The sequence below is a fragment of the Nematostella vectensis genome, chromosome 7 (genome assembly GCF_932526225.1).
Source record: "Nematostella vectensis chromosome 7, jaNemVect1.1, whole genome shotgun sequence".
Lineage (NCBI taxonomy): Eukaryota > Metazoa > Cnidaria > Anthozoa > Actiniaria > Edwardsiidae > Nematostella > Nematostella vectensis.
The window spans coordinates 8933277-8959958 of NC_064040.1; the positions used below are offsets into that span (position 1 = coordinate 8933277).

Here is a 26682-nt window from a genome sequence, read left to right on the forward strand (position 1 = left end):
CTTTACAGACCTCACCAGACAGACAGCGCGCACTGTACAGACTTCCCCAGACAGACAGCGCGCAATGCACAGACTTCACCAGACAGACAGTGCGCACTATACAGACTTCACAAAGCAGACAGCGTGCACTGTACAGGCTTCACCAAACAAACAGTGCGCACATTACAGACTTCGGGAGACAGAGCGCGCACTGTTCCCAGACCTTACCAGAAGGAAAGCGAGCACTGTACAGACTTCACCAGACAGACAGCGCGCACTGCTCGGACCTCACCAAAAAGAAAGCGAGCACTGTACAGACTTCCTCAGTCAGACAGCGCGCACTGCTCGGACCTCACCAACAAGAAAGCGTGCACTGTACAGACTTTACCAGACAAGCAGCGCGTACTGCAGAGGCTTCAGAAACGTTCATCACACATTCTTCACAGTTTATTTTTTACTTCATTTCTACATAATACCAGATGCTAAAGTATACTCTTCCTTAAAATTTCACAAACTTATTACTTTCTATTTATAAGGCAGCTTGAAAATCTTTCTTCTACAAGAAAAGTGCTCTAAATCAATAATCAGGTTATAATCAAAAGCTTTTCTGCAAGTTAGGGCAATAATCTTAGCAAATACAAAGACATAATCTGAAAAATAATTTTGATTTCTTATTAAATATTTTAATTATCCATTCTGATCTCTATTAAATAAAAATATTTAATATATTAATCAACATAAAGTTAGCTAGATTAATCAAAAATAAATTCTGTTAATACTGTATTTTGTATAATGTATATATAAAATTCTCAGCAATACTCTGATACACAAGTTATCTTTATACACTGTACTGTAAGAGTGTATGCATAAATAATGTTTCATATACATATATGGCTCTTATTGAACGTGTGAGGTCCATACTGGAACTTATGGACCGGATAATTTAAAAAGGGAGGACGAGACAAAGAAAAAAAATTATTTGAAGAAATAACTAGGCTGAAGGGCGCACTCAACTGCAATAGTTCAAGTAAACTTAAATCAACTTTTTTTAAAAAGTAGCCAGAGCTACTTTGTGGAAAATAGCTGGCGGTTCCACCGGCTGCCAGGATCTGAGGAAACCTGATGGAAAGTATACATGGGTGAGTTCTATTGCCTTTGTTTACCTTTATATCTATGGAACCCAATTTAGAACAATGGCAGCGGAAGGGGAGGGGGCTTTTGAAAGTGGGGTGGGGGTGGGCTAGCACCCCCAACATTACATAAAGGAACATCCACTCACTTTCTGAGCAGATGTTTCTTTACATATGAACGTTTTTTTCAAGTGGTAAATATGCAACTGACAACAAATTTGTTGAACAGTTTAAAATGCTGTGAATAAAAACATTGCATTCCCCCGCATCCTTATAAATAGCGCATAAGAATTTTAAACTACCACCCACCCCTCCCTCCTGAAACCACTAACCAGCCCCCCCCCCCCCCCCACACACACACTTATGAGACCACTCCACCGCCCCTATAGAATTCCCTAGCCCTCAGATTGCTGCCCGGCAGATGCTTTTCTCCTTTTCTCTGTATTTTGCAACAGGCAAAGCCCCCTTTCCAATTCTATTGGCAAATCACAAATATTGTACCTAGGGAGATGGTAGCATCATTTGGTCGCCAAAAAGTGGATCATTTCTTATTGCAGGATTGTCAGATATTATCCTTTTAACACATAATACCTATAAATGCACAATTCTACAGTGATTAGGATTGGTTTAGTTCCCTATTGGAATTGCAGTGATTTTTTTGTTGCACTAAAAAGTAAGCAATCTGATACAGACTATTGCTCACACTTTTGTTTTAAGATTCGGCAGAGAGACCATTAATTGTATTTACTGAACCTATCTTTAACCATGTTATCTTAAAAGATAACAGCTACTGGGTATCATAATGGCGGGAAGTATGGCGTAGATTCTGGTGACCCAGGCTACTAGAAGCAACATCCTAACATGAAGCACACACTCATACGCCCAGCAGGTATTCTCTAACCTGATAAAGCAAAAACAGAAGTCAAATCATCAACCAATGCAAATTTACGTAACCAAATACATGGCTTATACAATGTATTCTATTTTTCTTTGTTATCATCTCAATTAAAATCAAATAACACATCTATAAAATATGCTTCCACAGATACAAGGAGTGTCACATTTCTTTTTAGGAAAAATTGTTGCCAAACCCAGAGATACGATATCCTTCCAAATATTCTAAAAAAGTCAACTTTGTTAACATACCTCCATTAAGTGCATCTGTGAAATGAGAGCGACAATGACTAACTGGATCCATCCAATGTAGTTGAGCAACTGGACCCACATCTGTTAATAACAACACAACAGTATGAGCAACACTTTGCTCCTATTTCAAATAAGGTTGCACTTGAGAATCAATGTGTCGCAACCCGCAGTGCTTTATGGTAATGTATAAATGGCTGAATCCTGGTCTCTGAGTGCCATGTGAGTGTTTACAAGCACATAAAAAAGAATGTCACAACTTTCCAAACCTGTTTTTATTTACAATTATTTTCGTATTTTTTTATGACCATAAAGCACTAACAATACAACACAATCATCCTTTTTATCAAGGTAGCATATTAACCAAATTAACAGTTTTCTAACATATGGCCCTCGTAAGCATTAAACACTGTCACTGGGGGAGGTCACTGCCAGAGGGTTTATTGCGTCCCCGAAGAAGAATGGAAACACGGAATGATAACTTCAACTCACTTGTGACATAAATTTGAATCAAGGCAGGAACCCAGAAAAAATCCCCAATTTGAGCCAGGATTCCAACCTGGGCCACAGTGGTGAGAGGCCAACACCCTAACACACTAGGCCACCCGTGCTTCCACAAACTGCAAGCAACTAAGCACTGGATCTTAAGACACATGGATTTTTAGAGAGCAGCCTTATTTGAAAGTGGTGTATAGACGGATAGTGAAATATGACTAGTCTGGTGAACAAGAACATCGTAAGCACTTTCACATAGGGTGCCTACAAAACGAAGACCTAAAACCTAAAACCTGTGACCCCAAAAACGACCCCAAAAGCTATGACCCCCAAAATTTTGCCGTTATTATTTAGCCTAACTTGTTTCCCAAAATGGCTACACAGCGTGGAAGTTTCATGTGGAATCAGTGATCCATATGAGATAATAAGCTTATTCAATTTTTTTTTTAATTGGGAAAAAGGGAACTACTTGTGTTTCCAGGTGGTCGTTTCTTAAAACGCAGATAAACTCAGAAACCAGAATGTCACCTTAATTGCCCGCTAACTTTATATGGGAAATCGCTCCATGTTCTAGTTGTGTCGAGTTGTAGAAAGTTTTCATCACAGAGAAAAACATTCCATTGTCCGGTATAAAGTGGGCCAATCAAGGCTTATATCATTTTATCAGATTTCCTTCCAACCAATCAGGTTTCTGTCAAATACTTTGAAATTTAGCTGTCACAGTGCACCTAAAAATATAAACAGCTTTGCGAAATTATTAAAAGTTTTTCTACAAAATGAGACTTTATTTACTTGTTCTTGTCTTTCATTCGAAAAATGTCGATGCCACAGCAATTGTTGGGGTGCAAGTTGTCTACAGACATCGACAAAACTAGGATTTCAATAACTATTTAGCCAATCTATTCATAAACTTTGGAAATTATAATTTACTTGTCGGGAACCCGTATCGGCAAGCTACACAAAAGCTTTCGAAAACTTTTCTGGGGGCATTTTGCTAAATTACCGGTAATTGACGGGTCTGTTAGGTTACTGGGAGAGTTTTTGGGATAATTTTTCGGGCAAAGGAGCGTGTCTGAAAAATGGGCGCAACTACAATTTTTAATGGGACAAATAAATGACGATTAAAAATAGTTCATTGGCGCGCACACGAGAATATTTCCTCTATGAAAAGTACAAAAAAAATTCGCTGAATAACCTCATTAGGATAACTGATTCCATATTAAACTTTCGCGCTATGTAACCATTTGGGAAACAAGGTAGACTAAATAATAACTGAAATTTTGGGGGGGTCGTAGCTTTAGGGGTCATAGCTTTTGGGGTCACAGGTTTTAGGTATTAGGTCTTTGTTTTGTAGACACCCCTTTAACATACCTTGCTGTCAAGGAATAATTAAAAAAGAGGAAAAATATATGATAAAAAAAAATTTGAAGTTGGTATATCAATCTGGAATGAGTAACTAAACGATTAAATTCTATTTTTATGCCTTGACAGGAATCAAAAACATACATATACCCTGAAAAGCTATTTGCCATCAGTTCAAACCATAAAACCCAATGCAAACAGCACCAACATTTGCCAGCACTGCAGAAGTCTCTTTCAACAGACAAAGACAAGACAAAAGAAGCAGATGCTTATAGACATTATTTCAAACTTGATCATATCTTTTTTGCTAATTGTTATGGAGCTCCGTTTTTGGGATTGATAACACCAGGCATGTGCCTTTCATACCACTGATCCTTGCTTGCCACAAGCTAGTGAACACTTACCCAAAGTTTGTCAAATAGTACAGCCAGCAGAGTAAACTGCAGGGCAGCATCTGCACTTGAAAGCTTCCAGAACCACATGACCAGCCAGGTACTACGATAGTCCAACACCTCCTCCTGCATAAACTACTCCACACAAAGAAAACACCATCATTACGTTGTCCACACTAACACAGATTCAAACATATCCGGATTTGCAACGCATCATTTGATTCGCGTCCACCTACTATCTTTGCCTGGACCAGCCGTCCACACTAACATGGATAAGTATGCATATATGCATAAGTTCTAAGCAGCATAACCGCCTGCAATATGATACCATCTGTTTTTTTATACAGATTTAACCAAACTATGAACCAAAGTTTATCAAAATGATCCTGAATCGCTGGATGCCACCTTCATGTTATTGTGGAGGGAAGGCCTAAACATATAAAAAAAGTATACAGATTCAATCGGAAACATGTTAGTGTAGACAGCCCCTGAAGCAAGCTGTGTAAGGCCAAATAAAAAAAGATGTTTATCATCCATGCTTGCATCTTTTTCGAGGCTGCATCAATATACTTTTTTATTTAGTTATTTCTGCTGCTTTTTTGATTGTAGGTTCCTCAGAAGTTCAAGTTTCATTTGTTAGCAGTGCCTGGGCACTGAAATAAAGGCAGATGTTCTCGTTTCAATGCTTTTCTTATGATTATTTTCACATGTTCGCAACATTGCGGAAATTTCCTTTGTGAATCATACGAATCCTTGATAGACCAAGAAGAAAAAATAAATAATAAATAAAAAGGGTGCATGCCCACTCACATATTAAGGTATATTTTGCTGAGCCTCAAGAGCAGTTATTTCTTGCAATAAAAACATCAATCAAAGAAAAGCATTACATGAACTTTTGTGTTTTAAATTACAAGGATCATCTTTATCAAATATATAGCAAAGTATCTCCATATGATAAATAACACATTTATCATTTTTTATGATTGCTTTTACTTTTTCCTGCTCCTAAGCAGTGATAAAACATAGCATTAGCCTGATTTTCATATCTACATCTTGTGAGAGCAGACATAAAGTGGTATATCAATAAAAATAGGATGTCAGGAGCAATGAATAATAAAACAATTACTTACATAGGAATACAGAAGTAAGATAGTGGATTTTTAATTTTAATATTTCTTTCATTTTTAAATTCATCGGGAGGGAAATAGAAAATACAATTTTATTTTATGACATATTTTATTTGACACCATGCAGCTGGCTACAAGGGGCTAATTGCTCTCCCCTTTAGAAAATATATAGTTCTTTTCCACCAGCCAATTAAATTGGTGCCTTTTATTAGCTGTCAAAATTGCAGTAAAACAATCAGAAAATCCTCAGCACTGAAATTCAAATTTCTAGGGGAATCAACTATTAATATATCAAAGTTATTCTTCAACCTCATAAGCAAGTTTCAAATTTTTGTCATTAGCAGGCAGCTTTTATGCTAAATATAAAAAAATGGGATTGTAAAACAGGATTATATTTCATTTTAAACCAGGATTAAAGACAGCTCTAGCTCTACCGTATTATTTGAAATCTATAATCTCTATAAAATAACATCAAAAGATTATTTGAGAAAAATTGTGTTTAGAGAAAAGGCGTGAAAAAACGTATCAGTAACAGTGTAGGGGGAGGATATTTGGGGGGGGTATGACTTGTTATCATGTTGAGCAATCATGTTACTCACCTGGGGTATTTGGGGGTTTCGTCTCTCTAGAAGATCGTGATAATTGCGTAAAAAATAATCCCACAATGCGCTTCTCAGCACTATCTGTAGGGTCACAAGAAACATTTTCACCATCACAGTTCTACGACTAAGGTGAACAAACTTGTCCACTTCGCCCTCTCCATACATCAAACTTGACTTTCGGCCAAGTTCTTGGTCGCCGTATATGCGCGTTTTCACACGTTTGAGCGGCGGATAACGAGATAGGAATAACGCACAAGACAATGCTAGTAAAATCCCTCCGCAAAAATCCGTAAAGGCGTCTACGAGGTATCCTATAGAACCAAACCCTGAAGCATAGGAGTTCCGTTTGTTTGCTTGCGCTCTGTATACGACGCCATCCAGGATGTCCAACTGGTAGCGAAGTTCATATAATGCCACTCCAAAACGTCGCATGCCAAGCTGGCCCGAAGTCATACACTTAGCGGCGACGATAGCGCAGAATAAATGCGTTCCACTGATCAGGTTAGGGGTGACACCGGGGATGTTCGAGATTCCGAGTTTGTCTTCAGCGAGTTCCATGAGAGGAAGGTTGATGTAATGGCTCGTGTGGTCTTGCATTCGTAGTTTGATGGATTTCACAGGGAACATCATCTCTTGTGCAGTGGTCGCATTGTACAACGACCCATGTTCGGCTATTTCGCCGAAAAAACTCAAGTCCATCCAAACGAAGAACGTAAATAGGGCAAAAATAAAGTAAAAACTGCAACTCTCCTCGCAGCCTTTCATTTCGTTCATCGACAATTTCGCAAAGTAAACAAAAGAAGAAGCAGCCGTTAACGCTCAAAACAAAAAAATAATCGTGAATGTATACCTCATTATTTCGGTAGAGCGGTGAGCTATTGGTTAGATCTCGTCACTTGAACCATAACGGTAAAAAAAAGGGAAAATGCGAACTGAAAAAATATCGTGTCTTTGTGGGTATTGACCGGGTCATAATGGCGGAAAGCGCAAACCCCTCGGGAAACACGTGATGTGGCGGAAAAATACAATACTCAGCAAACGTGACAACAAATAGCGTGACGGAAAATGAAATGGACAGTCAATTTGGCCGTGATAGAATTACAAGACGCTAGCCAAAACAACAAGGACAATCACTGCGTTTGAAGTCAGCGAAAAATCATTTAGAACTGCTTTCTAGCTCGGCGAATGATCGGTAAGTGTTATCAAAAAGGTATATAGGTGTTCTTAAATAGGTTATTCTTGATACAGATAGAAACCAAAATACAAGTGCTTCCTATTCGGTTTTACAACCTGGTAGGTTTTACTAAAGTTGATAGATTGAGGGATAGAAAAATCACAACCAAATTTTCATCGAGCGTTTCCTAATAGGGTCTCGTATAAATCTAAGATATGGCAGACTGGTAGATTATCTGGAAAGAACAACACAGCTTGGTATTAACAACAACATAGGTACCATAGCAGATGGCTCAAACTTTCAGAGATATGTAAGGCATAGTTCTTTCGATGTACCGTTTCAAGTAGGAAATGTAGCAAATGAACAAAGTCAAATGTTTTGTCTTCATTTCCAAGAATGAATAGAGATAATTAAAATATGAATATTAAACTTGAAGTGGTGAATTCTTACTTGCCAAGGTAATGAAGTAGAAGTTGACCTATGTGCCAAAGTAAATAATGAGTTTTAGGAATATGAATAATCAGGCAATATATCTCTCTCGTAGCTCTAATAGCGAAAACAGATTAGGAAAATTTAGACTCAGGAATAATTGCTAAAGAAAACCTGTTTCAATTTACTTTCAAATGGTGAGCAATCTTTTATATCAGTAATATCATCGGACAAAAGACATAGTTGTTTTAATGTAAACTTTTGGGTCATATTTTACACATAAAAAATTTTAGAAGTTCTTCATTGAATTACTGTATCGAAGTCAATAAACCAGCAGTATAATTTAGGGCATTCTTTCACAATATACAATGAAACCTATCGACACAAACCTCCTGTTAGCAAGGAGAAATGATTCTAATAAAAAGTTTCTCTTTATACCTCTTTTCTTTGTTAGGGCTTACTAACAGAAATTTCTACCTGGTAACTATTTGATTGGCAGAATCACACATAGCCGGCAAGCATACATCAATACCTTTTCTATGAGAAACTCACTACAACAAATAGCTCAGAAGACTGCACTCCCTCCCCCCCCCCCCCCCAAAAAAAAAAAAAGAAAAAAGGAATAAAAAACAGTTTTTGAGTAAGGTGCCAAAAACAAATCTTGTCTTCAGAGAAAATGATTGAATACTAAATGCAAATTGAAATTCCATCTGCAAATGTCAATCATGAAAAGGGTTTCTATCTCATCTACAGAACATTCCATAGAAGAGCAATTTGATATTTGTATGTTTACTTTGGCTACTTCCGTTGTTTGGGTGTCAAAGACTTTTGATTGAAAAACAATCTTCCATAAAGCACAAGTTTGTTTTAGTACTGAACCTATTTCTACAATCATCCTTTGAATCCTTTGAAGTGAGGCAATAGTTCTACATGTAGTTTATAGGTATATGTCTACCAAATAGTTCAAATTTGCACATATTTGTTTTCAATCATTTAAAACTAATTTGTTGTATTTTAGCATACTTCAATTTCTCAGTAGTGCTTCTCTAAAGGTAATGAGGTCCTATAACAATCTATTTTTTTACACTTCTATCTAATTATAAAGAAAAGAGAAATTAAAAATTAACCTTTTTCATAATCTCATATGGTTTTATTAATTTTTCAACCCATAACTTTATATTTCCAGAAGTCTCTTGATGCTAACTGTATGATTCTTATTTTCAAACAATTTTTAAAATAGGTATGAAGTAAAACACAACATATAAGGCTAAGTTCAAACGTTGTATTATCCATGAGCCGTATTCAATGCAAATGCATGGAAATGAAGATAAAACAATTGACTTGATTCATTTGCATGCATTTACATTTGCTCATGGATAACACATCACGACGTATAAACTTAGCCAAAGAAACCCAATCGATAATTAAATGTCAATAAATCCAATTTTTACTTTCTATACAATGATATGGTATGTTTTCCCCCAGTACAGGAATATTTACAGTTTTGCCTTTCTATGTAGACACATACCTTTTGTGAAAATATCTACAACTGTTCTCTGTCACATGATTACTCGCATTACACAGATAGGGAACAATGTTCTACTTTATTTTTCTATGGATGACCACCTTTTCTTAAAAATCCTTGCTCCCATAGTAATGTTCTTCAAAGCAATACTATGCACCAAGTAGGTATGCTCTCACCTAATACAGACATTGAAAATGCATTAAATTATGGGTAAATGTTGATCTGCAAGGCACAGATCCTCTACAGACGGACAGACAGACAGACTTACCTCAATCAAATGCAGCTGTGAAATAATCAGCAGCACAGCAAGTTGCACCCAGCCAACATAGAACACAAGCTGTATCCATTGCTGTAATAGAAGAATGAGCAAGCTATAGCAAATCTGTGCTGCACATGACAAAATTATTATTTAGCCTCGAAAAGGGAAGGTTTATCGCAAAGGGGGCTTTTAAAGGTTTCAAAATCTGATTTCCCCCATTTTTTATTCTTGGTTAGTATATCACTAAAAGTCTTAATGAATGTAAAAGGCCCAAATAGTCGTGATTGTAAACGAGAATAATAAATACAATACACCTAAAACTGGTATTTGACAGGAAGTTTGATTTGTATTAGAGTTTCCATCGGGCTGGAAGACACCTTAGTTTTTCTAGGAGACTAAGGGATAGCACTTGAGAGTATTTCTTTACTTAAGGGAAAGGTGAGCATACATCATGTAGAGGGAGTTCTCTTGGGGCCCTTGGAGGAGGGATTTAATTAAGGTAAGCATGTGAGGAATGTCTGATAAATAAAGATATAGACAATAATACTATATAGTATAATAATATTATAAACAAATTCATTGTGGACAAGTTAAGTCAATTATAGGATTCTCTTTTTTGCCCCATTAATTAAAAGGCATCTACTATATGTATAATACTTTAGAAGTGCCCATGGAGAAAACTCTGAATAACTTTCATACTTATGGTACATACCCATAGCTTGTCAAACAGTATGGCAAGTAATGTGAACTGGAAAAATGCATCCGCACTAGAGAACTTCCACAACCACATAACCAGCCATGTGCTTCTATAATTAAGGACCTCTGTTTGTAGCTCCTATAATAAGACCATTAAATTAATTACAGTTAAAATAAAAGAAGTTTATAGCCTTCACATCTGTTGAAAGTAGGTTAAGTGAGGTGCTATACACAGACTGCACCTACTGTATTTTATAAATGGAATAAGATTGGGGGTATTTTGACCTTACTCTAATGACAGCCTTTAAACAAAGAAGTACAGTACAATAATAGATTATTAAATGTGAAAACAAATTTTCTTCTAGTTTGAGCGCAAACCTATTTGTAACAATTATGCCAAAACACTTTTTCTAATTTTCAGAGGACAGATCTATTTAATTCTCTCTACATTTATAAAAATGGACAACAAAATAGGTTTTCTCATGAAATTCTGCAATATTGAGCTATATGAAGACCAATGTTAAGCACTCTGTGTTGTAGATCAAGATGTCAATCAAAACCGAAGGTACAGTAGATGTATGTACACAGTGAATATGCTTGGCTTATGCTGTCTTTTAACTTGAGCTTCAACCTAGGTTTGTGGTTAACTGAAACCTGGTTAGGAGAAATGTGTTTACTCTTGAAAACCTAACCTCTGTTGATCATTTAGCTGGAACAGCACCAGTGTAATCAATATGAATTCTGAGGTCAAACTGCTACTGCAGATATAATTACTTTTCTGGGATGCCTCCTGGAATGGTTGAGCCAAACCGAACCTTGGTTGCAGATCCTTCATAAATTGCTGGCACACAAGTGGCTATTTGGAGCGTGCTCACACACCCCTCAAATCTAACCTAGGTTGGGTAGTTACTCAACCTATTTGGACACCCAAGTGGAAACACAGCTTTAAGAGTCAGTTTGAGTAACACATTAAATGATTTACAATTAACTTTTGAGTAAGAGCACTTGTCACTCACACCATTGTTGTTGTTTAAGAAAGAAAGAAGAAAAAGAAATTGGAGTAGCAAATCACTCTCATCGTAGCTAGATGCTGATTACAAGAGTGCAGATTCAGACATGGTCGAGTTGAAGGCATAGAAAGGCGCCTCAGGCAGCTGCCATACAACTCATGTCTGACCACAGATCACAAGTTTGAAATTGTTGGTTTTGTGGAGGGAGGAAAAACCGGAGAAAAACCCTTGGAAGAAAGGCGATGTTTACTCTGTCCATGTTGAGATTGACACAACGTCTGTTTGTTTTAAAAAAGCAAAAATTTAGGGATGCCTTTAGTGCTGGGACAAATAGAATAGGAGTGTCGGCCTTGAATCATCTACTGTATCTTAACGCAACATCTATTTGGGTACAAAGTCTAAATGAAGAACTAAGGTAGTAAACATGAAATTGCTCAAATAAGCATCTTTTTCGAATATGTGCCCTGCCTAAGAGTAAAAAATACTAATAAGCGCCTCCTCCAAACAAGTGTCTCGCCTAAGATGTAGAATCTAAATAAGCGCCTTCTGCAACAAGTGCCACACCAAATCATGTTACACATAAAACTTTGACGATGAGGGGGCTGTATGGTAGAAGAATGGCACATCATAAAAATTCACTTTTTAACTAGAGATAAATGGAAATTTATTTATGGCAAGAGCTAAAACTGTTGAACCCTTAAAATCTGTGGTTAATAACATGACAACTGTCCAACATGGATATAATTTGAGATCAGGAAATGAGAAAATAATAGGACCGCAAGCTAAAACTTGTAGGTTTAGAGATTTTGTGACTGTGCGCTATTGTTAGTTAGTTTCTGTGTGACGACCTCTCACTTGTAATTCAGCCATGATAGCTGCAATGGTGTAGAAATAAACATATATATTATTATATTATTATTATAAATTAGCACCACCAGAGAAAGGAAAAATTAAATCATCTCTGCTGTGCTTATTTGAACAATTATGGTATACAACCATGCTTATATGTAATCTGAAACAACTTAGGACAGAAAAATGTGTCCTTTTTTTTTGGTGAATAGTAAGTGATTAAAATTAAATACATTATGCCCTAATAACATCTGCATCTCCTGTCTACATTCCAAGATGCAAAGTTCAGAACGGGAGATGTTTTTATCATCTAAGCTCTGACTCATCAAATAATCTTAGCAAGCATTTTCTTTTAATCCTGGTAAGCTAGTGCCAGTATATGAATATTTTTTCATAAGTTACTGTTTACATTAGGATTATAAATTTGATTTTCAAACTTAAAGATTGAGTTTAGAACGGACAGAATAGATAACCAATGCCATCTTGCGTAAAAGCCCTATGAAATCTGCCTTTTACATTAGGCCTAGAATGATGACGTTTTGTACAAATAACTGCTCTTCAAAGTACACAAACTTGACAAACAAATCGTTCAACTTTCTAGGTCGAATGAATGCATTGACCCATATCATAGTTTTGATAGGATACAATAAATATAACCCATTCCCATCTTATAATTATTTCCTTAAATCCAGCCATTATCCAAGATTAAATGGGGATTTGTAACAGTTTTGACGAGGAAGTTTAATATGTTTCACCAAACCAGGGAGCAGATAAACCTGACAAGAGTTAAACCGGAACTTTGAACACCCCTATCACTGAAATTTCTATTTACTTTAAAATTACTCAGACCCTCTAGAAAAGGAGAGAACAGAGGGTTATACGGGCGTAAAATTACCCTAAAATTGCAGTGTTATTCTGTTTTTGTGCTCAAAAGGTCATTTCAGTTTCGCAATTGTTACATTGTTATTCTAAACCAGTCCTGGGACACTCAAAAAAGAAGTATTTATGAAATACGAGAGGAGTAGATAAGTGATGAGCGAACTTTCGCTTTGTTTATGGAATTTTAGATAAGATCACGACAGAGACAAAGTATGCGAGCGTTTTCAAATGTTGAACTTTAGAATAAACCTTATTACCTACCGTAGAAATGCTAACACTCGGTTTCTCTAGGAGTTCGTGGTAAGATTTGATGAAGTAATCCCAGATCCCGCTTCTTGCTACTGCTTGCACGGTTGCTAATAATACTTTCACGGTTATAGCTCTCCTATCGAAGTGAACATGAGCGAAAGCGGGTCGCTCGTCTAGTACTTTTTCTGCTAGCAGTTTTCGGCTTGATTCTACGTCTCGGCTATGGATCCGGACCCTTTTAAGAGGAGGATAGCGTTGTAGAAATACGCCGATTCCAAATGCAAGAAGTAATCCCCCGCCAAAGTCCATAGCCGCGTCTACAAGATATCCCCAAGATCCCCATCCAGAAACGTAGGTTTTCTGATGTGCTTGCGCTCTATAAACCACCCCATCTAACAAATCAAGTTGATTTCTAAACTCGTAGATGCAGCAACCGATCCTTCGTATAGCCAGGTTCCCAGAAATCAGGAATTTGATAGAAATACAGGCGCAGATAAAATGCGAGAAGCTTATCACATTTGGTGTGACGCCAGGAATAGAAGAAATCCCGAGGTTTTCGTTCGCTAACTTCATCAAAGGCAAATTAATATAATGGTCTATATGTTCTGTCATTCGGAGCTTGACTGTCTTTTCCGGAAACATGAGTTTCGAGGCAGTGGTGGCGTTGTAGTTTGAGCCATATTCCGCCAATTCGTCGAAGAAACTCAAATCCATCCACAAGACAAACGTCAGAAGCACAAAGATAAAGTAAAACCCAAAGCTTTCCTCGCATCCCGCCATTTCAAAAGGTAGATCCTTCAATCTTTACTGTAAAGGAATCTTGTTAGACCAGTGAAAGCCGAGAGCAGCTGTTTTTTTGTGTTCTATAGCCCCTACTCCAAAGAAGAAGAGGGGCCGTGAACGCAAAAAATATGGAAATACAGTAGTTGGAAGAAAGCCCTACAACAGTGATACGGACAAGTACACCTGTCATTTATCACACACCCAGACCTATGATTGGCTCAAAAAACAAAGTATTCACCCTATTGACAAAACAACCAATCGTATTAATGGCTTGTCGTAGAATAATTATAAAGCAGCATGATGGTTCGAGATCGCGCGTTATTTCACTTCACCTTTGCACTTCCCAATAGAAGCTATTAAATAGAGCAACAATGTAAAGTGATTCCTCGTCAGAATGTGAAAGACTGTGACGGCTTCAGTACGGCATTCTGAAAATATTACAATTACTTAGGGCTTGAATTCGTGCATTAGAGTAATATTTGCACAGCGCATCAAATATTTCCATATCCGATCAGGGCAGGGCACAAATTGCTTCCTACGGTGAAGCACTATTAGCCTATTCTTCTAGCCCTGTCCTCTACCAATAAACTCGCTTGCTGAATCAGGGGCTTAGCAGCAATTTGAAAAAAACCGCAGGGCGAATTCGACTCGAACGAAGTGCTTTAAACCACAGCTTAGATCCATGTGGGATCTAGAGCTGCGACCGGGCTAGCGTGATGCCAATTGTGCGGATCACGCATCTGTGGCAGTTTTTTTGCCGATGAAGTTTAACTGAGGCAAACCGGCTATGCCATGCTGCGAGTCCTAATAAGGACGAAACAGCTGTCCATGGTTGCCGAACTGCACGGGTAATAGACTGTGCTAGCGTCCCGTCTTGGCCCGACTGGTGCCAATGTGTGTATGCTAGTGTGCTTCTAAAGTCTAAAAATAGCCTGATCCTAGGAAACGCCGTGACACTTATATAATACAGATGATTGCCCCTACTTATGAGCCCTGCTAGAACCTAATAATGTTTTTATCACAGGAGTCCCGTGCAATCGCGCTAAGCTCTTTTAAACCATTTAGAAAAAAAGACATCGCTGTTGGTTGATATTGCAATAAAAGAAGGGCAAATACTTGCCACAAAGTGAGAACAAAATAATTCCAAGAGCAATCATAAAGACTTTAATAAATAATTGATACAGTAAAAACCCGCGAACTCAGTGATGTAAAAACAATAGGCAGAAATTTTGGATTTTAATACCCAAAATTATAGGAACCTACTAAGCCAACAAAGGTTCAAAAGGTTCTTATATGATGGCGGGTTTCTCCACGAAAAATGAAACAAATTTGGGGCTTATAAATTTGCTAAAGATTTTGCCCTTCCATAAAGTTACATTACCGAAATATTACAGATTTAACATTTATACAGCTCAGGATATCTCTATAGCAAAGTGGCAATATATTCAGTCACAGTTCTGTGATTATAAATCCTACTTTTGTTTAACAGCTTGGAAAAAAAATTAAGAACCTAATAACAAACTATTTTGCCTTAATTGTTAGTAAGTACCCCAAAATATAAGAACCCCTTTTGCCAGACAAAATCTAGGTTCTTACACGCGGGTTTTTACTGTAATAGCGTTCTCCGTATCAAAAATGTTCTCAGTCGTTTTAGTCTTAAGTTTCTATGTATAGTTTCTATCTCATTTTTAACTGTTATACAATTCAGCGGCTTATATCTCTTCAGGCTTCAAGCTGGATATCTACTATGGCTATTTATTTTGGGCTTTGATTTAATCTTAGAAATACAATAACAATTCAAGCTTTATCTTGTTCATATGAAGAAAACGTTGTCGTTTTGGTGGTCTGGTACCGAGGAAACTTTTCAGGGACCTTCTCAACAAACTAAAGATGGTCACAGTAACTGTTTTTCTCTTCTGGTTACAAGTCATAAAGTTTACGAAGCCCCTGGGGTACGCTCACCTTAAAAATTAAAAGAATTATGCAGATTCTCCAAATAAGGAATGTATTAGTTTCCTTATATGGAAGAGACCGCGTTTGGCAAGAACGACAATTTTTGGCTCAATTTTCTTGATATGAATGCTGGTTTAGTCACCGTCGGGGCTTTATCACTCTAATTTTCTTTACTTTCGGCATTTTTCCACTCGTTTTGGAAAGTGGACAGATCCTTCATCATGGTCACGTTGCTGTATCTGTCCTTCATCATGGTCACGTGGCTATATCTACCTTTCCTCATGGTTAAGTGGTTGTCTTTGTTCTTCATCATGGTCACGTGGCTATATCTGCCCTTCCTCATGGTCACGTGGCTGTTTCTGCCCTTCCTCGTGGTCACGTGGCGGTTTCGGCCCTTCATCATTGGCATCATTTATCATGGTCACGTGGCTGTATCTACCCTTTCTCATGGTTAAGTAGTTGTCTCTGCCCTTCCTCATGATCACGTGGCTGTATCTGCCCTTCCTCATGGTCAGGACGCTGTTTCTGCCCTTCATTATTGGCATCATTCATCATGGCCACGTGGCTGTATCTGCCCTTTATTATGATCACGTGGCTGTATCTGCCTTACAGCATGGTTACGTAGCTGTCTCTGCCTTCCTCATGGTCACGTGGCTGTCTCTGCCCTTCCGCATTGTCACGTGGCTGTATCTGCCTTACAGCATGGTCACGTGGCTTTCTCTGCCCTTACTCATGGTCACGTGGCTGTATCTGCCCTTTATTATGATCACGTGGCTGTATCTGCCCTTCATCATGGTCTCGTGGCTGTCTCTGCCCTTCCTCATGGTCACGTGGCTGTATTTGCCCCGTTTTATGATCAAGTGGCTGTATCTGCCCTTCATCATGGTCACGTGGCTGTATCTGTCCTTCATCATGGTCACTTGGCTGTATCTGCCCTTCATTATGGTCACGTGGCTGTATGATTGTCTCTGTTTTTTATCATGATTACGTGGCTGAATCTGCCCTTCATCATGGTCACGCGGCTGTATCTGCCCTTCATTATTGTCACGTGGCTGTATCTGCCCTTCATCATGGTCACGTGGCTGTATCTGCCCTTCATTACGGTCACGTGGCTGTCACTGCCCTTCCTCATGGCCACGTGACTGTATCTGCCCTTCATCATGGCCACATGGCTGTCTCTTCCCTTTATTATGATAACATGGCTGTATCTGCCCTTCATCATGGTCACGTGGCTGTATCTGCCTAACAGCATGGTCACGTGGCTGTTTCCGAATCCAGTCCATTCACTGCCTCCACCAACTTTTTCTTTACGCCATTCTCTTCCGGTTCACTCTCATTGTCACTTTCTGCTTCCGGTATATCAGGAGGAGCAGCGGTTATCAAATTCAATGCAAAGTGCGCTGACCGCCGTCCTCGTGGGCGCCTCACCTCGTTTTCATGCACGTGATTAGGAATGATACTAGGGGGCGGGGACTCATCTTCAGGAGTCTTGTTTTTAATGCCTCCTCCGATACCCGTAAGTTCCACGTTATTCGACACAAGGGAAGTATACCTAACTCTCCGCCCAGCATACCCCTCCCCCTCTGGGGACATCATTTGCGGTATGCTTATACTCTGGTGGGGCGTGCTGCTTAGTTGCAAAGCCTTTAGAGCTGTGTCCACCACGTTTTTCTTGTTACGAGCAGGCAGCTTTAACTTTACCTTGGCATAGGAATTATACAACGAAAAATTACTTGCAACCACAGAGACAGGCAACGCGATCATAAGAACGCCGCTTATGGCACAAACGCTGCCCACAAGTTTTCCCGCCAATGTTCGTGGTCGCATGTCACCGTAACCAACAGTTGTCATTGTAACGACAGCCCACCAAAACGAGGCTGGAATGCTAGTGAAAAGTGTGTCCTCCTCGTCGCGTTCGGCGAAGTAAGCGACGCTACCGTATGTTATAACTAATATCCCGAGTATGAAGATCAAGAAATAGAGCTCACGCGAACTCGCCTTTAAGGTTTGTGTAAACACTTGCATTACATACGAGAACTTGAGAGGTCTGAAAGTGCGCGTCAAGCGCAGTACGTAAAACACATTGAAGTTCCGTATCGTCCGATTGTGCGGAAAAATTAGCACCAGATAGAACGGGATAATGGCGATCAGATCCACCCAGTTGTGAAGGCATTTGAGGAAGTCGCATTTAATAGGGCAACTCAAGAAGCGCAGAACCAGATCTAGAGTGAACCACGTGACGGACACGGCTTCGATGACAAAAAGCACGCGATACTGGATGCTCAACTCGTCACGGAAAACGTCCAGGGTAAGCAGACAGAAAACAGCGACGACTGCAACACTGAAGATGAGCGACACGAAGCCGAGGACCTGCCGAGAAATAAAAAGTTAGTGATCGTGAGGATGAGCGACACGAAGCCGAGAGCCTGCCGAGAAGTAAACGAAGTTAGTATTCATGAAGATGAGCGACACGAAGCCAAGAGCCTTCCGAGAAGTAAACGAAGTAGTAATCACGAGGACGAGCTAAGAGGTGAGCAGTGTGCGCACCTCAGTCCGAGGGCGCACGTATCACTACTACAAACTATAGCCTGGGAGAGTAAAAAAAAACACGACCGGTGGTGGGGGCTTTAGGCTTTTTCCTGTCAGATTTGACGATGGTTATTCTGGTTACAAGTGGTTTCCTTCGCGCTGCCCCGCGAAGCGGTGTCACGCACAGTGTCACGCACTATCAAAAACGTCAAAGAAAAGCCTCTACCAGGAGTAAACGATAAGTTGATATAAAGAAAAGATCGATGCAGAGCACAAGCTGGTCTTTATTTTTGTTTTTTTCGGTAATGCTTCATTATATGTCCTGTTTTTCACGTAACGTTTTGAAAAAATAGCAGGAATGTAACGCTGATGTTCTCGTTTTACACCTACTGATATTTGTCGAGTCGCTGTGACGTGCTCAATCGTAATTATAATGCGCAAAATCCGTCAACTCCTGGCCTATACATGTACACATTATTACCCATTATTCAATCTCTTGAGGGCCTAAAGGCTCTGGCTTCCCTCCATTCCCTCTTGCCTTTTCTTCTACTAGTTTTAAGCAGATTTTTAAAATCTAATTATGTGAAAATGTACCGACTTTTGGGCGTATGCCTTCCCAGGGTCAGGTATTAAGACATGAGAACACATTGTTCTATGATGACGCAAAGCCTTTTGGTCGGGTATCGATAAAGTAAGGCCAAAAGCACTAAATAGATTTCATTTATCGTTCCGGTTTATTTTTTATCCATAAGTCGCTGACCAAGTTTACCACAAACGCCAATCCATACATTTTGGTGGCAATTTTTTTTTGTATAATACATTCTGTCTTCAGGGCTCAATCAGTGGCGATTCTAACAAAAGCTACCACAAAGTCGATCAGGCTCTGATCACGCACTGATCAAGACTTGGTACTGGCGCCATCTCGTTTAATCGCTTTTTTATCTTTCTAATCCCCATTCCCAGTTTGCCTCCCTTGTCCGTCCTCCATCGCTTTCTTAACAATTCGCCTAATCCACTCACTATGCTTCTATTTTCTTTCATCTTAGGACCCGCTTGTGGTCACCAAGACAACTTAAAGGCGCGCAAGCAACCTCTTAAAAGCACTTTCAACACCGCCATAGCTCATCGTGGCAAGGGCTTGCTTGTAACCGTTGGCAATTTACCCCCTGGGTAATAGACTCGTAACGAGTGCATGTGATCACCGTAATAACAACGGAGCCCACATTGATCCTTGCCTAAGGTGCAAGAATCACCTGTAAAACGGCTATTTTCGCAACAATAGAATACGATGCGATTAGAATCAGACACACTTTTGTTATTGTTTTCATTCAATATTTGGAAGACAAATTATGTGAAGAAATCTCAATCAACTAAATTTTATCTTTCCTATACCAAATACCAAATCTAAATATTTTCAATAGATTCCCCAAGGGGATGCTTTCTGTCATTTGGTATTTTGCTAGAATGACCAAATGACAGCGCGCACACAAACTCTTAAAAAAAGAAAATTCGAATTTTATGAAGTATAGTTGTACGTGTTTACGAACTCTCGCTACAGTTAACAAACGCGCCCAATCCCGCGCTATTATACCTCGTTATTATACGAAAAGAAATCAAATCATCCCTGACGAGATCGGAATACGAAGCATCCTCTTCATAATATCCACAATGACATTAAGTCCTTTAGATTACAATACAATACGCTTTATTTTCCACAATTTCACGTTTTACAGCAAATTATTGAAAAATATAAATAATTAGATTTTGACCACCACCCCTCTAGTATGACCACCACCCCTCTAGTGTGACCACCACCCCTCTAATATGACCACCATCATCCCTCTAGTATGACCACCACCCCTCTAATATGACCACTATCCCTCTTTGACGGTATAACCACTCCTTTACTATGACCACCATCCCTCTAGTATGACCACCATCCCGGGGGACCCAAAACTTTACCAAACTATCTCATAGTGAATTCAACTCAACGGTTGCCTAACAAAACAGTCCCTCCTCTTCCTCAATACGTTACGTTATACGGCAGTACGCCTGAAATACGGCGCGTGCCGTAGGCAAAGAGTGTGGGCAAATCTGAGTCTTGTACGCGGCGTAATCAGGCAGGAATTTATGAGTGTTAGTTTGCAGTTAAATTTGAATAACGCAGATAAAAATGTAATAGTGGACAGGTGGAAATAAAAATAATGAATAAGAATATTTTGTATTAATTTGATAATTTAGATATCAATAACAGATGCGTAGGTGGAAGAAGGCGCCCTCTGCCGCTGAAATTGTAAATTTTCACAAAATATCTATAACAGACCTACCCCACCCAAATTCTGGTTATGCGCCTAAATAAAACTGAGACACAAAGGCATTGATATAGCTTGATAAGTTAGAAAAAATGCTATTGAAATCGAAAGTTGTGTGTAATTAGACTATGAGCTATGTCGCCTTTTGTAGTAGCCTCTAGCTAAGCTTATCGACCGATCCGAATCACTCAGAAGCCCCTAAAGTCTATCAGTTGGCTGGATACCATCACAAATATATTCTATCAATGTCACTGAATAGTACTGCCGATAACGTGACTGAATCCCGGTGAGACATACCATTGCCTTTATATTATCAAACATTGAACGACCAGTATATCTACCATAAATAAGATATTTTCCCGCGCGCATTTTCGCGCCATTTTTTCACTTTCACTCGCCCTTTTTATTGTAGTGCGTTTGTAAGCTTTGATGATATCTGCAATAGTTTTCTTACACAACAGCGAAGAAAAGCAAGAAAATAAAAATCGACCAATGTCTAACAGCAAGCCCTGAAGCTATAATAATTTTTTTTTTCACATTTGACGCAAAGACATCCATTCCCTTGTGTAAATCAGTAGGTATAATTCAATAGAAAATTAAAAAAAAAAAGTTTATGGTTATCAAATCAAAAATCGTATCTCATCATATTACGACTAATACGAGCTTAGTAATAAATTCGTGATTATTTACCTTATTTACCCGATGTGACTCTTAGGAGCATCATTTTAGTTTGAACTCAAAGAGGAAACGCTTAGTTTTGGCGATTGCGCCAGGAGTAATTCTAGCCGACTTAAGAGTCCAACTCGAGAATGATCACAAGAGTAGAAAAAACAATTTCGTCCAGCCAAAGTAATCGCATAAAAAAGTAAAACTAAATCCAGCTTACTGGGAAAAGGAAGCAAAAGGCTTTAGTGAAAAGTATTTCGTTTCCCTGCGCTCGACTGCGCGTAAAACTACAGCAAACGGTTTCAGACACAGAAGGAAAATATGAATAAATAAACAGCGTCAAAGTGTCAGAAATAACCATTCGAATAGTCAGAACAGACACCATTATAATATTATTCAACATCACAAACGCAAGTCTCGTAAAATTTAGGTTCAAAGGTTGACAATTTTGAGATGCCAGTGATATCAGTGTCGAAAATAAGTGTATACGCAGCGCGAATTCGCATTTTGTTTCTTTTTCATCAAATCGGATACAACTTATACATATTCATGCATATTACATGTTCAATTTTATCTATGTTCTATTATGTCTGTGAGTTAAAATGCGTGGTTTTATCGAAAAACCCACGATTACCCTAATGGGGAATCAAACGAAAAACATTTTTAAACAAAAACCTGGTTATGATTCATCTAATGTAACAAATAGGCTTTTATCACATCAAAATATTCATTAAAGTGCAAGCGAGGATACAAAAAACGTGAGTTTGGTGTGTGATATCGACTAATCCAGGATATTATGCGGATTTTTGTCATGATTATTTACTTAGATCAACACTCTCTCCTAGAGAGGGAAAAGATGGTTTACCAACATTTTTAATAAAGATAGAGACACAAATCTCTACCAAGGCAAACTATTATAACAATACTAGATATTTATTTAATTTTCATAATCTTTAAAAATGAGACTACATAGCTTCATGTGGAAGGTCAACTGAAGCGCGCACTGCGCTGCGGATGATTTATATTCCATCAATGACACTCGTTTATCTGACAACACAGTGCTCCATTCATTCATCATCGAATCTGTATTTAAAAGCTGTTTGATGTTTTTTTTCTTTAAGTGCGTTGCTATGAGAGTCCTTTTAGATTCATATACAACCAATGTATAAATTTCGCATAAGTCGCATGGTGTTTCATATTATTCACTTTAAAGTTGCAGTTTTTTCTTTTCTCCTCACATACAAAAACAGTAAAATACAAAACAATATATTAAAAAGCTTCGCTTATTATCTATAGTGCTAGATGCGCTATTATATCGTCATTATTAGGGTTGCTAATGGAGACGTTGCCTTAAACCCACTTCATCGACAAATATTGCGTTGCGTTTAGAAAGACGGTTTGACGAAAACAATCAGCCGTTGAAATCATTGTTCCCTGTATTGTTTTTGTTTGTTAAAGTGTTAAAAAGAAATACAATCAATCGTTAGATATATCAGATGCCCGATTTTTAGGGACTTTCTAAAATTCAATTGCATGTTTGATTTAAAACAAAAATAATGCTATCTTTTCATTGCATTCGTTTTTCTGAAGTCATAACCTTATTTCTCGTGTATCTAAGCTAAAGGCATTTTTTTGTAATCCCCCCTGTGAATATCAACACAGAAAGCCCTCCCCTACTCAAAGCCTGTACTCTGATCAGACGAGACGCCGAAAGATAACAATACGAAGGAAAAATACTGGATATGCACCAAAATATAGCGTCTACCAAAACAAAATTTGAAAAATTCTCGAAAGCCAATGTCTGCGTTTTCCTTGACTAGTCTCTCGTTAGGTGGTCTTTTTTATCTCGTTAAACGTAGGCCTAAGTGAGTTAGGTATTGGGTAAATAAGACGTCAGACCGTGATAAAAGGGATTCGATTCTTTTTTAACATTTTTCGCCATTTTCGACAACCATCAGAGCCGGACGAAAACGGAAGAAATAATAAAACTTCATCCTCCGCCAACGTGTTAATCCAGTGGCGCAGATATTTTGCAAGTGTTTGTAAAGGTTTTAAGCAAACTTGAGCAAAGGTGTACTGCTAGCTTTTTGACTTCATATGTGTAAAGAAACGAAAACTATTATTTGTTCAGTCTCTTGAGAAGATGGCATGAAAGTGTCTACAACTTGACGAGTAAAAGAATACAAATGCCGAGAATTTAGTTGTAATTGTCGATAACTCGAAGGCGTTGTGAACGGCGAAATCTTTTTTTTCAATTTTTTGTTTCAAACACAAGCTGTCAATTAGGTAAAATGATCAAAGTAGAGCGTAAATGAGGTCTCAAGACTGTACACTACATGTCGAACAAACGAAACATGAATGAATTATTCACAAAAAAGCAAAGTGACAATTTGCGATTAGGAGCTTATTCAATTTACCAACAAAACTCCTTATCCCGTCGTTTTACCAGAGTTAAAGAAAACACAGGAATATGTTTGACTAGCTTGACTCCGTTTGAAATGGGAAAAATTTCGTGTAAAAACATGAAATTTGAAACGGCGAAAATTGATCTGTCTGCGAATTATACTGCGTGCGTCGCCCTCGGCGGTTTGCGTTTTCAGTGTTCTGTATTGAATATTGAATTATTAAACTGATGAAGATACAGTTTATGAGTCGGAAAGATCATGTAACGTAGTTCAAGATAGGTAAGAAACCGGCAATAAATACCTGGGAGCCAAACTAAACCAGTTGTTTTCTTATTACAAATATTTCACGTCGGTTGGCTCAGAGAACTCGTGTGCAATCGTTATGTGATAAAGGCAAGAAGATCACGGTTTCAATGCAAACTTTTCTCTAATCATCCTTTGAAATCACCCCAATCACAACTTACCCTAGCCAGTTTAGAAGAATAGGGGTCGTCCAGTGTCTTCCATATTTTTTTCTTCAGGGATTTTAATGACGTTCTGGATCTCGTCGCAAGAGTGCGGCTGTTTTGGTAAAATTCTCCACTGCTTGTTATTTCACGTTCTCCCATGTCATCATCATCTTCTTCGTCGCTATAATCTTCACCAACTTTGATTTTAGTAAATCCTTGTAATTTCTCCTCCGCATCTCTATGCTCGTCATATTTAGCCCAGCAACACGTCTCAATTTGTTTCTCATCGATTCCCCAAAAAGCAAGCTCTTCTTCAAATAAAGGTCCACATACATCACGCGGGCAATGGAGTTTCCCGGTTCTGTAGTAATTTAAAACGTGCGTAAAAATGGAAGGGTTTCTATCAAAAAAGAATTCCCGTCTTTGCGCTAAAGGTCGTGGATCCTTCATCGATCTCTCTGCAATCCATGCTAAACGTGTATCAGGAACACTCGCTAAAGTACTAACGTATGTTTCGTGTTTCTGTCCTCCGACATTCAAAGTAACGCGTAATTCGCCAGGGTTGTCCGCATCAAAAAGCTTTGAGCGCGATCTGGACATATTGTATCAATTCGTCTTCGAGCGCGACCGCTCGCCAAAGGTACAAGAAAAGAGTTATATATCCCGTTATATCACATCAGAAAAACCTTTTCCCATTTCAAGCTAGCACCCGCATGAAAGTTCAAGGCGACGACAGAAATTGTAGCTGATATAAAGTCTATCAACGCTCCGCGGCAAGGAGAGAGATAGGCCTGTAGCCCCGGGCCAAAACACAGCACAAGGGGAAGTTGCGTCAAAATCTGTCAACTGCGACAACTGTGAACGGAGGGACGCGGTTACTAAGACCTTCAGTATACTGCCGTGGAGACGATGGCATCCGTACTAAAACAGTGTAATCACTGGTTCAATTTGCTGTGGCAAACATCACGGTGCCGTCGATTATGCAACTTACGAGCGAATTTATGACTGGTCTGTAAGTACTCGAATTGTGTGACTCATCTTTCAAGCTTCGTGACAAGTAAAAAACACTTGTTTCGATGGTAGTATATTATACGACGGTGGCATAAATTTCTCGAGAGCTGTAGGCTCCCATTGATAAATGTCAATTGAAATGTCAATATGAGCCCGCTTTGTTAGTGAATCTTATGAATAATAGCTTTGAGCTTGCGTACATAAAACACCGTGAGCTTTAGTACTGTTTGCTCTTTTCGTTTGTTCAGATCCTAATTGTTTTGGCTATTTAGGAATAACTTAATTTGAGCGTTTGGTGAACGGTCAGGAGTGAATTTTTCTCACGCAGCTGGTCATTCTATTTGAAATTCACTTGAAAACATCATTCAATCGAAAGACAGTTTTCTTGGAAACATCACTTTATAGACCGACAACTGGTCTACAATTCTATCAACGTTTGCAGGGGTGTTTTTGCATAAATCCTGTTACACTATCACTATCACAAGTGTAATCGAGGACCAGTGTTTCTACAAAAAAGGATAACCTTTTTCTAAAGAAAAGAAAGAAAGTCATTACTTAAACCTTTTCCCTTAAACTTCCAGCCATATTATAAGCCAACTAAATCATCAAACCTTTTGAATTGAAATCAAAGTCTAAAAGAGGAAAGTGGGATTAACCAAGCTTGACCCATATTTGAGATTCACGTGTGCTATTAAATGCCACCCATCAGGGAGAATATGTCAAGTAAAGTAATCTAGAGAAGACCTTTGACCCGCTAAACACTCACTGAAAAAGCTTGTCAACTATAATGGCTTGATTATCTATATTCGCCATCATATAAAAGCTAGAACTGTTCGCGATATTATAATAAATTTGATGCTAAAATTTGCATCTTGCCTTGAGGTACATCAGCTGCTTAATTTCCTTTTGCAGTAAATCCTCGCTTCATAAGCTCCAGAGACGGAAAAGCTTTGGTGGCCTAGATCAAGCAACATGCCGAATCATAGACTAGATAATCAAAGGATTGATTCGAGATGCTTTCCGGTGCTTAAAATAACAACAACAAAAGTTGATTAATTCATTGTTCTTATATTTATATAATTGTACAGAATTTGCCATACTTTTCAAAGTCAGATAACTTTATTATATTTTCTTCTTTTTGCTATTGAGATATCGGCTATGGTTATGTTCGGTTATGTTTCAAGCGACACGGCTAGAAATGTCTTGCACTTTATTCCCATCTAGAAGTCTTGCTGCAACATATTTAATCATTGTATAAAACACGTGGGCTTATA

General features: G+C 38.5%; 4 protein-coding genes across 6 annotated transcripts in view; 1 reads left to right on the plus strand and 3 right to left on the minus strand.

The window, feature by feature from the left end:
- Positions 1–408: 408 nt before the first annotated feature.
- LOC5512969 (ceramide phosphoethanolamine synthase) lies at positions 409–7004 on the minus strand. Its single transcript, XM_001633220.3, has 4 exons — positions 6228–7004; positions 4514–4636; positions 2256–2336; positions 409–2010 (listed from the first exon to the last, which is right to left on the minus strand). Exons 1-4 carry the CDS (start codon positions 7002–7004, stop codon positions 1984–1986), a joined length of 1008 nt encoding a protein of 335 aa, XP_001633270.2. The 3' UTR covers positions 409–1983.
- Positions 7005–7333: 329 nt separating this feature from the next.
- LOC116618617 overlaps positions 7334–26682 on the plus strand; it is a 33839-nt gene continuing 14490 nt past the window's right edge. The window contains exon 1 of one of the 3 annotated variants that reach the window (XM_032382542.2): positions 7334–7422. The gene's annotated coding sequence lies outside the window, so the exon portion shown is untranslated. Of the gene's footprint in view, positions 7423–25279; positions 25410–26682 lie in introns of those variants that run through there. The other 2 variants (XM_032382541.2, XM_032382540.1) reach the window with 2 other exon arrangements.
- Positions 8962–14262, minus strand: LOC5512961 (ceramide phosphoethanolamine synthase). The gene is made up of 4 exons (XM_001633219.3): positions 13313–14262; positions 10330–10452; positions 9627–9707; positions 8962–9534 (listed from the first exon to the last, which is right to left on the minus strand). The coding sequence occupies exons 1-4, from the start codon at positions 14078–14080 to the stop codon at positions 9508–9510; spliced, it is 999 nt and encodes a 332-aa protein (XP_001633269.2). The 5' UTR covers positions 14081–14262; the 3' UTR covers positions 8962–9507.
- LOC5512965 (potassium voltage-gated channel subfamily C member 1) lies at positions 15225–25117 on the minus strand. The gene is made up of 2 exons (XM_001633218.3): positions 24413–25117; positions 15225–18406 (listed from the first exon to the last, which is right to left on the minus strand). Exons 1-2 carry the CDS (start codon positions 24995–24997, stop codon positions 17291–17293), a joined length of 1701 nt encoding a protein of 566 aa, XP_001633268.2. The 5' UTR covers positions 24998–25117; the 3' UTR covers positions 15225–17290.

Bases quoted from the DNA above. Each gene is read 5' to 3' on its own strand.
- LOC5512965 (XM_001633218.3), bottom strand. From the start codon at position 24,997: ATGTCCAGATCGCGCTCAAAGCTTTTTGATGCGGACAACCCTGGCGAA. The intron at 18,407-24,412 runs GTAAGTTGTGAT...ATTTCTCGGCAG, and splicing joins ATTCTTCTAAACTGGCTAGG to GTCCTCGGCTTCGTGTCGCT.
- LOC5512969 (XM_001633220.3), bottom strand. From the start codon at position 7,004: ATGAACGAAATGAAAGGCTGCGAGGAGAGTTGCAGTTTTTACTTTATT. The intron at 4,637-6,227 runs GTGAGTAACATG...TGTGTGGAGTAG, and splicing joins GAAACCCCCAAATACCCCAG to TTTATGCAGGAGGAGGTGTT. The intron at 2,337-4,513 runs GTAAGTGTTCAC...TGTTATTAACAG, and splicing joins TACTATTTGACAAACTTTGG to ATGTGGGTCCAGTTGCTCAA.
- LOC5512961 (XM_001633219.3), bottom strand. From the start codon at position 14,080: ATGGCGGGATGCGAGGAAAGCTTTGGGTTTTACTTTATCTTTGTGCTT. The intron at 9,708-10,329 runs GTATGTACCATA...CTTCTATTACAG, and splicing joins TACTGTTTGACAAGCTATGG to CAATGGATACAGCTTGTGTT. The intron at 9,535-9,626 runs GTAAGTCTGTCT...TGTCTGTATTAG, and splicing joins CACAGCTGCATTTGATTGAG to GTGAGAGCATACCTACTTGG.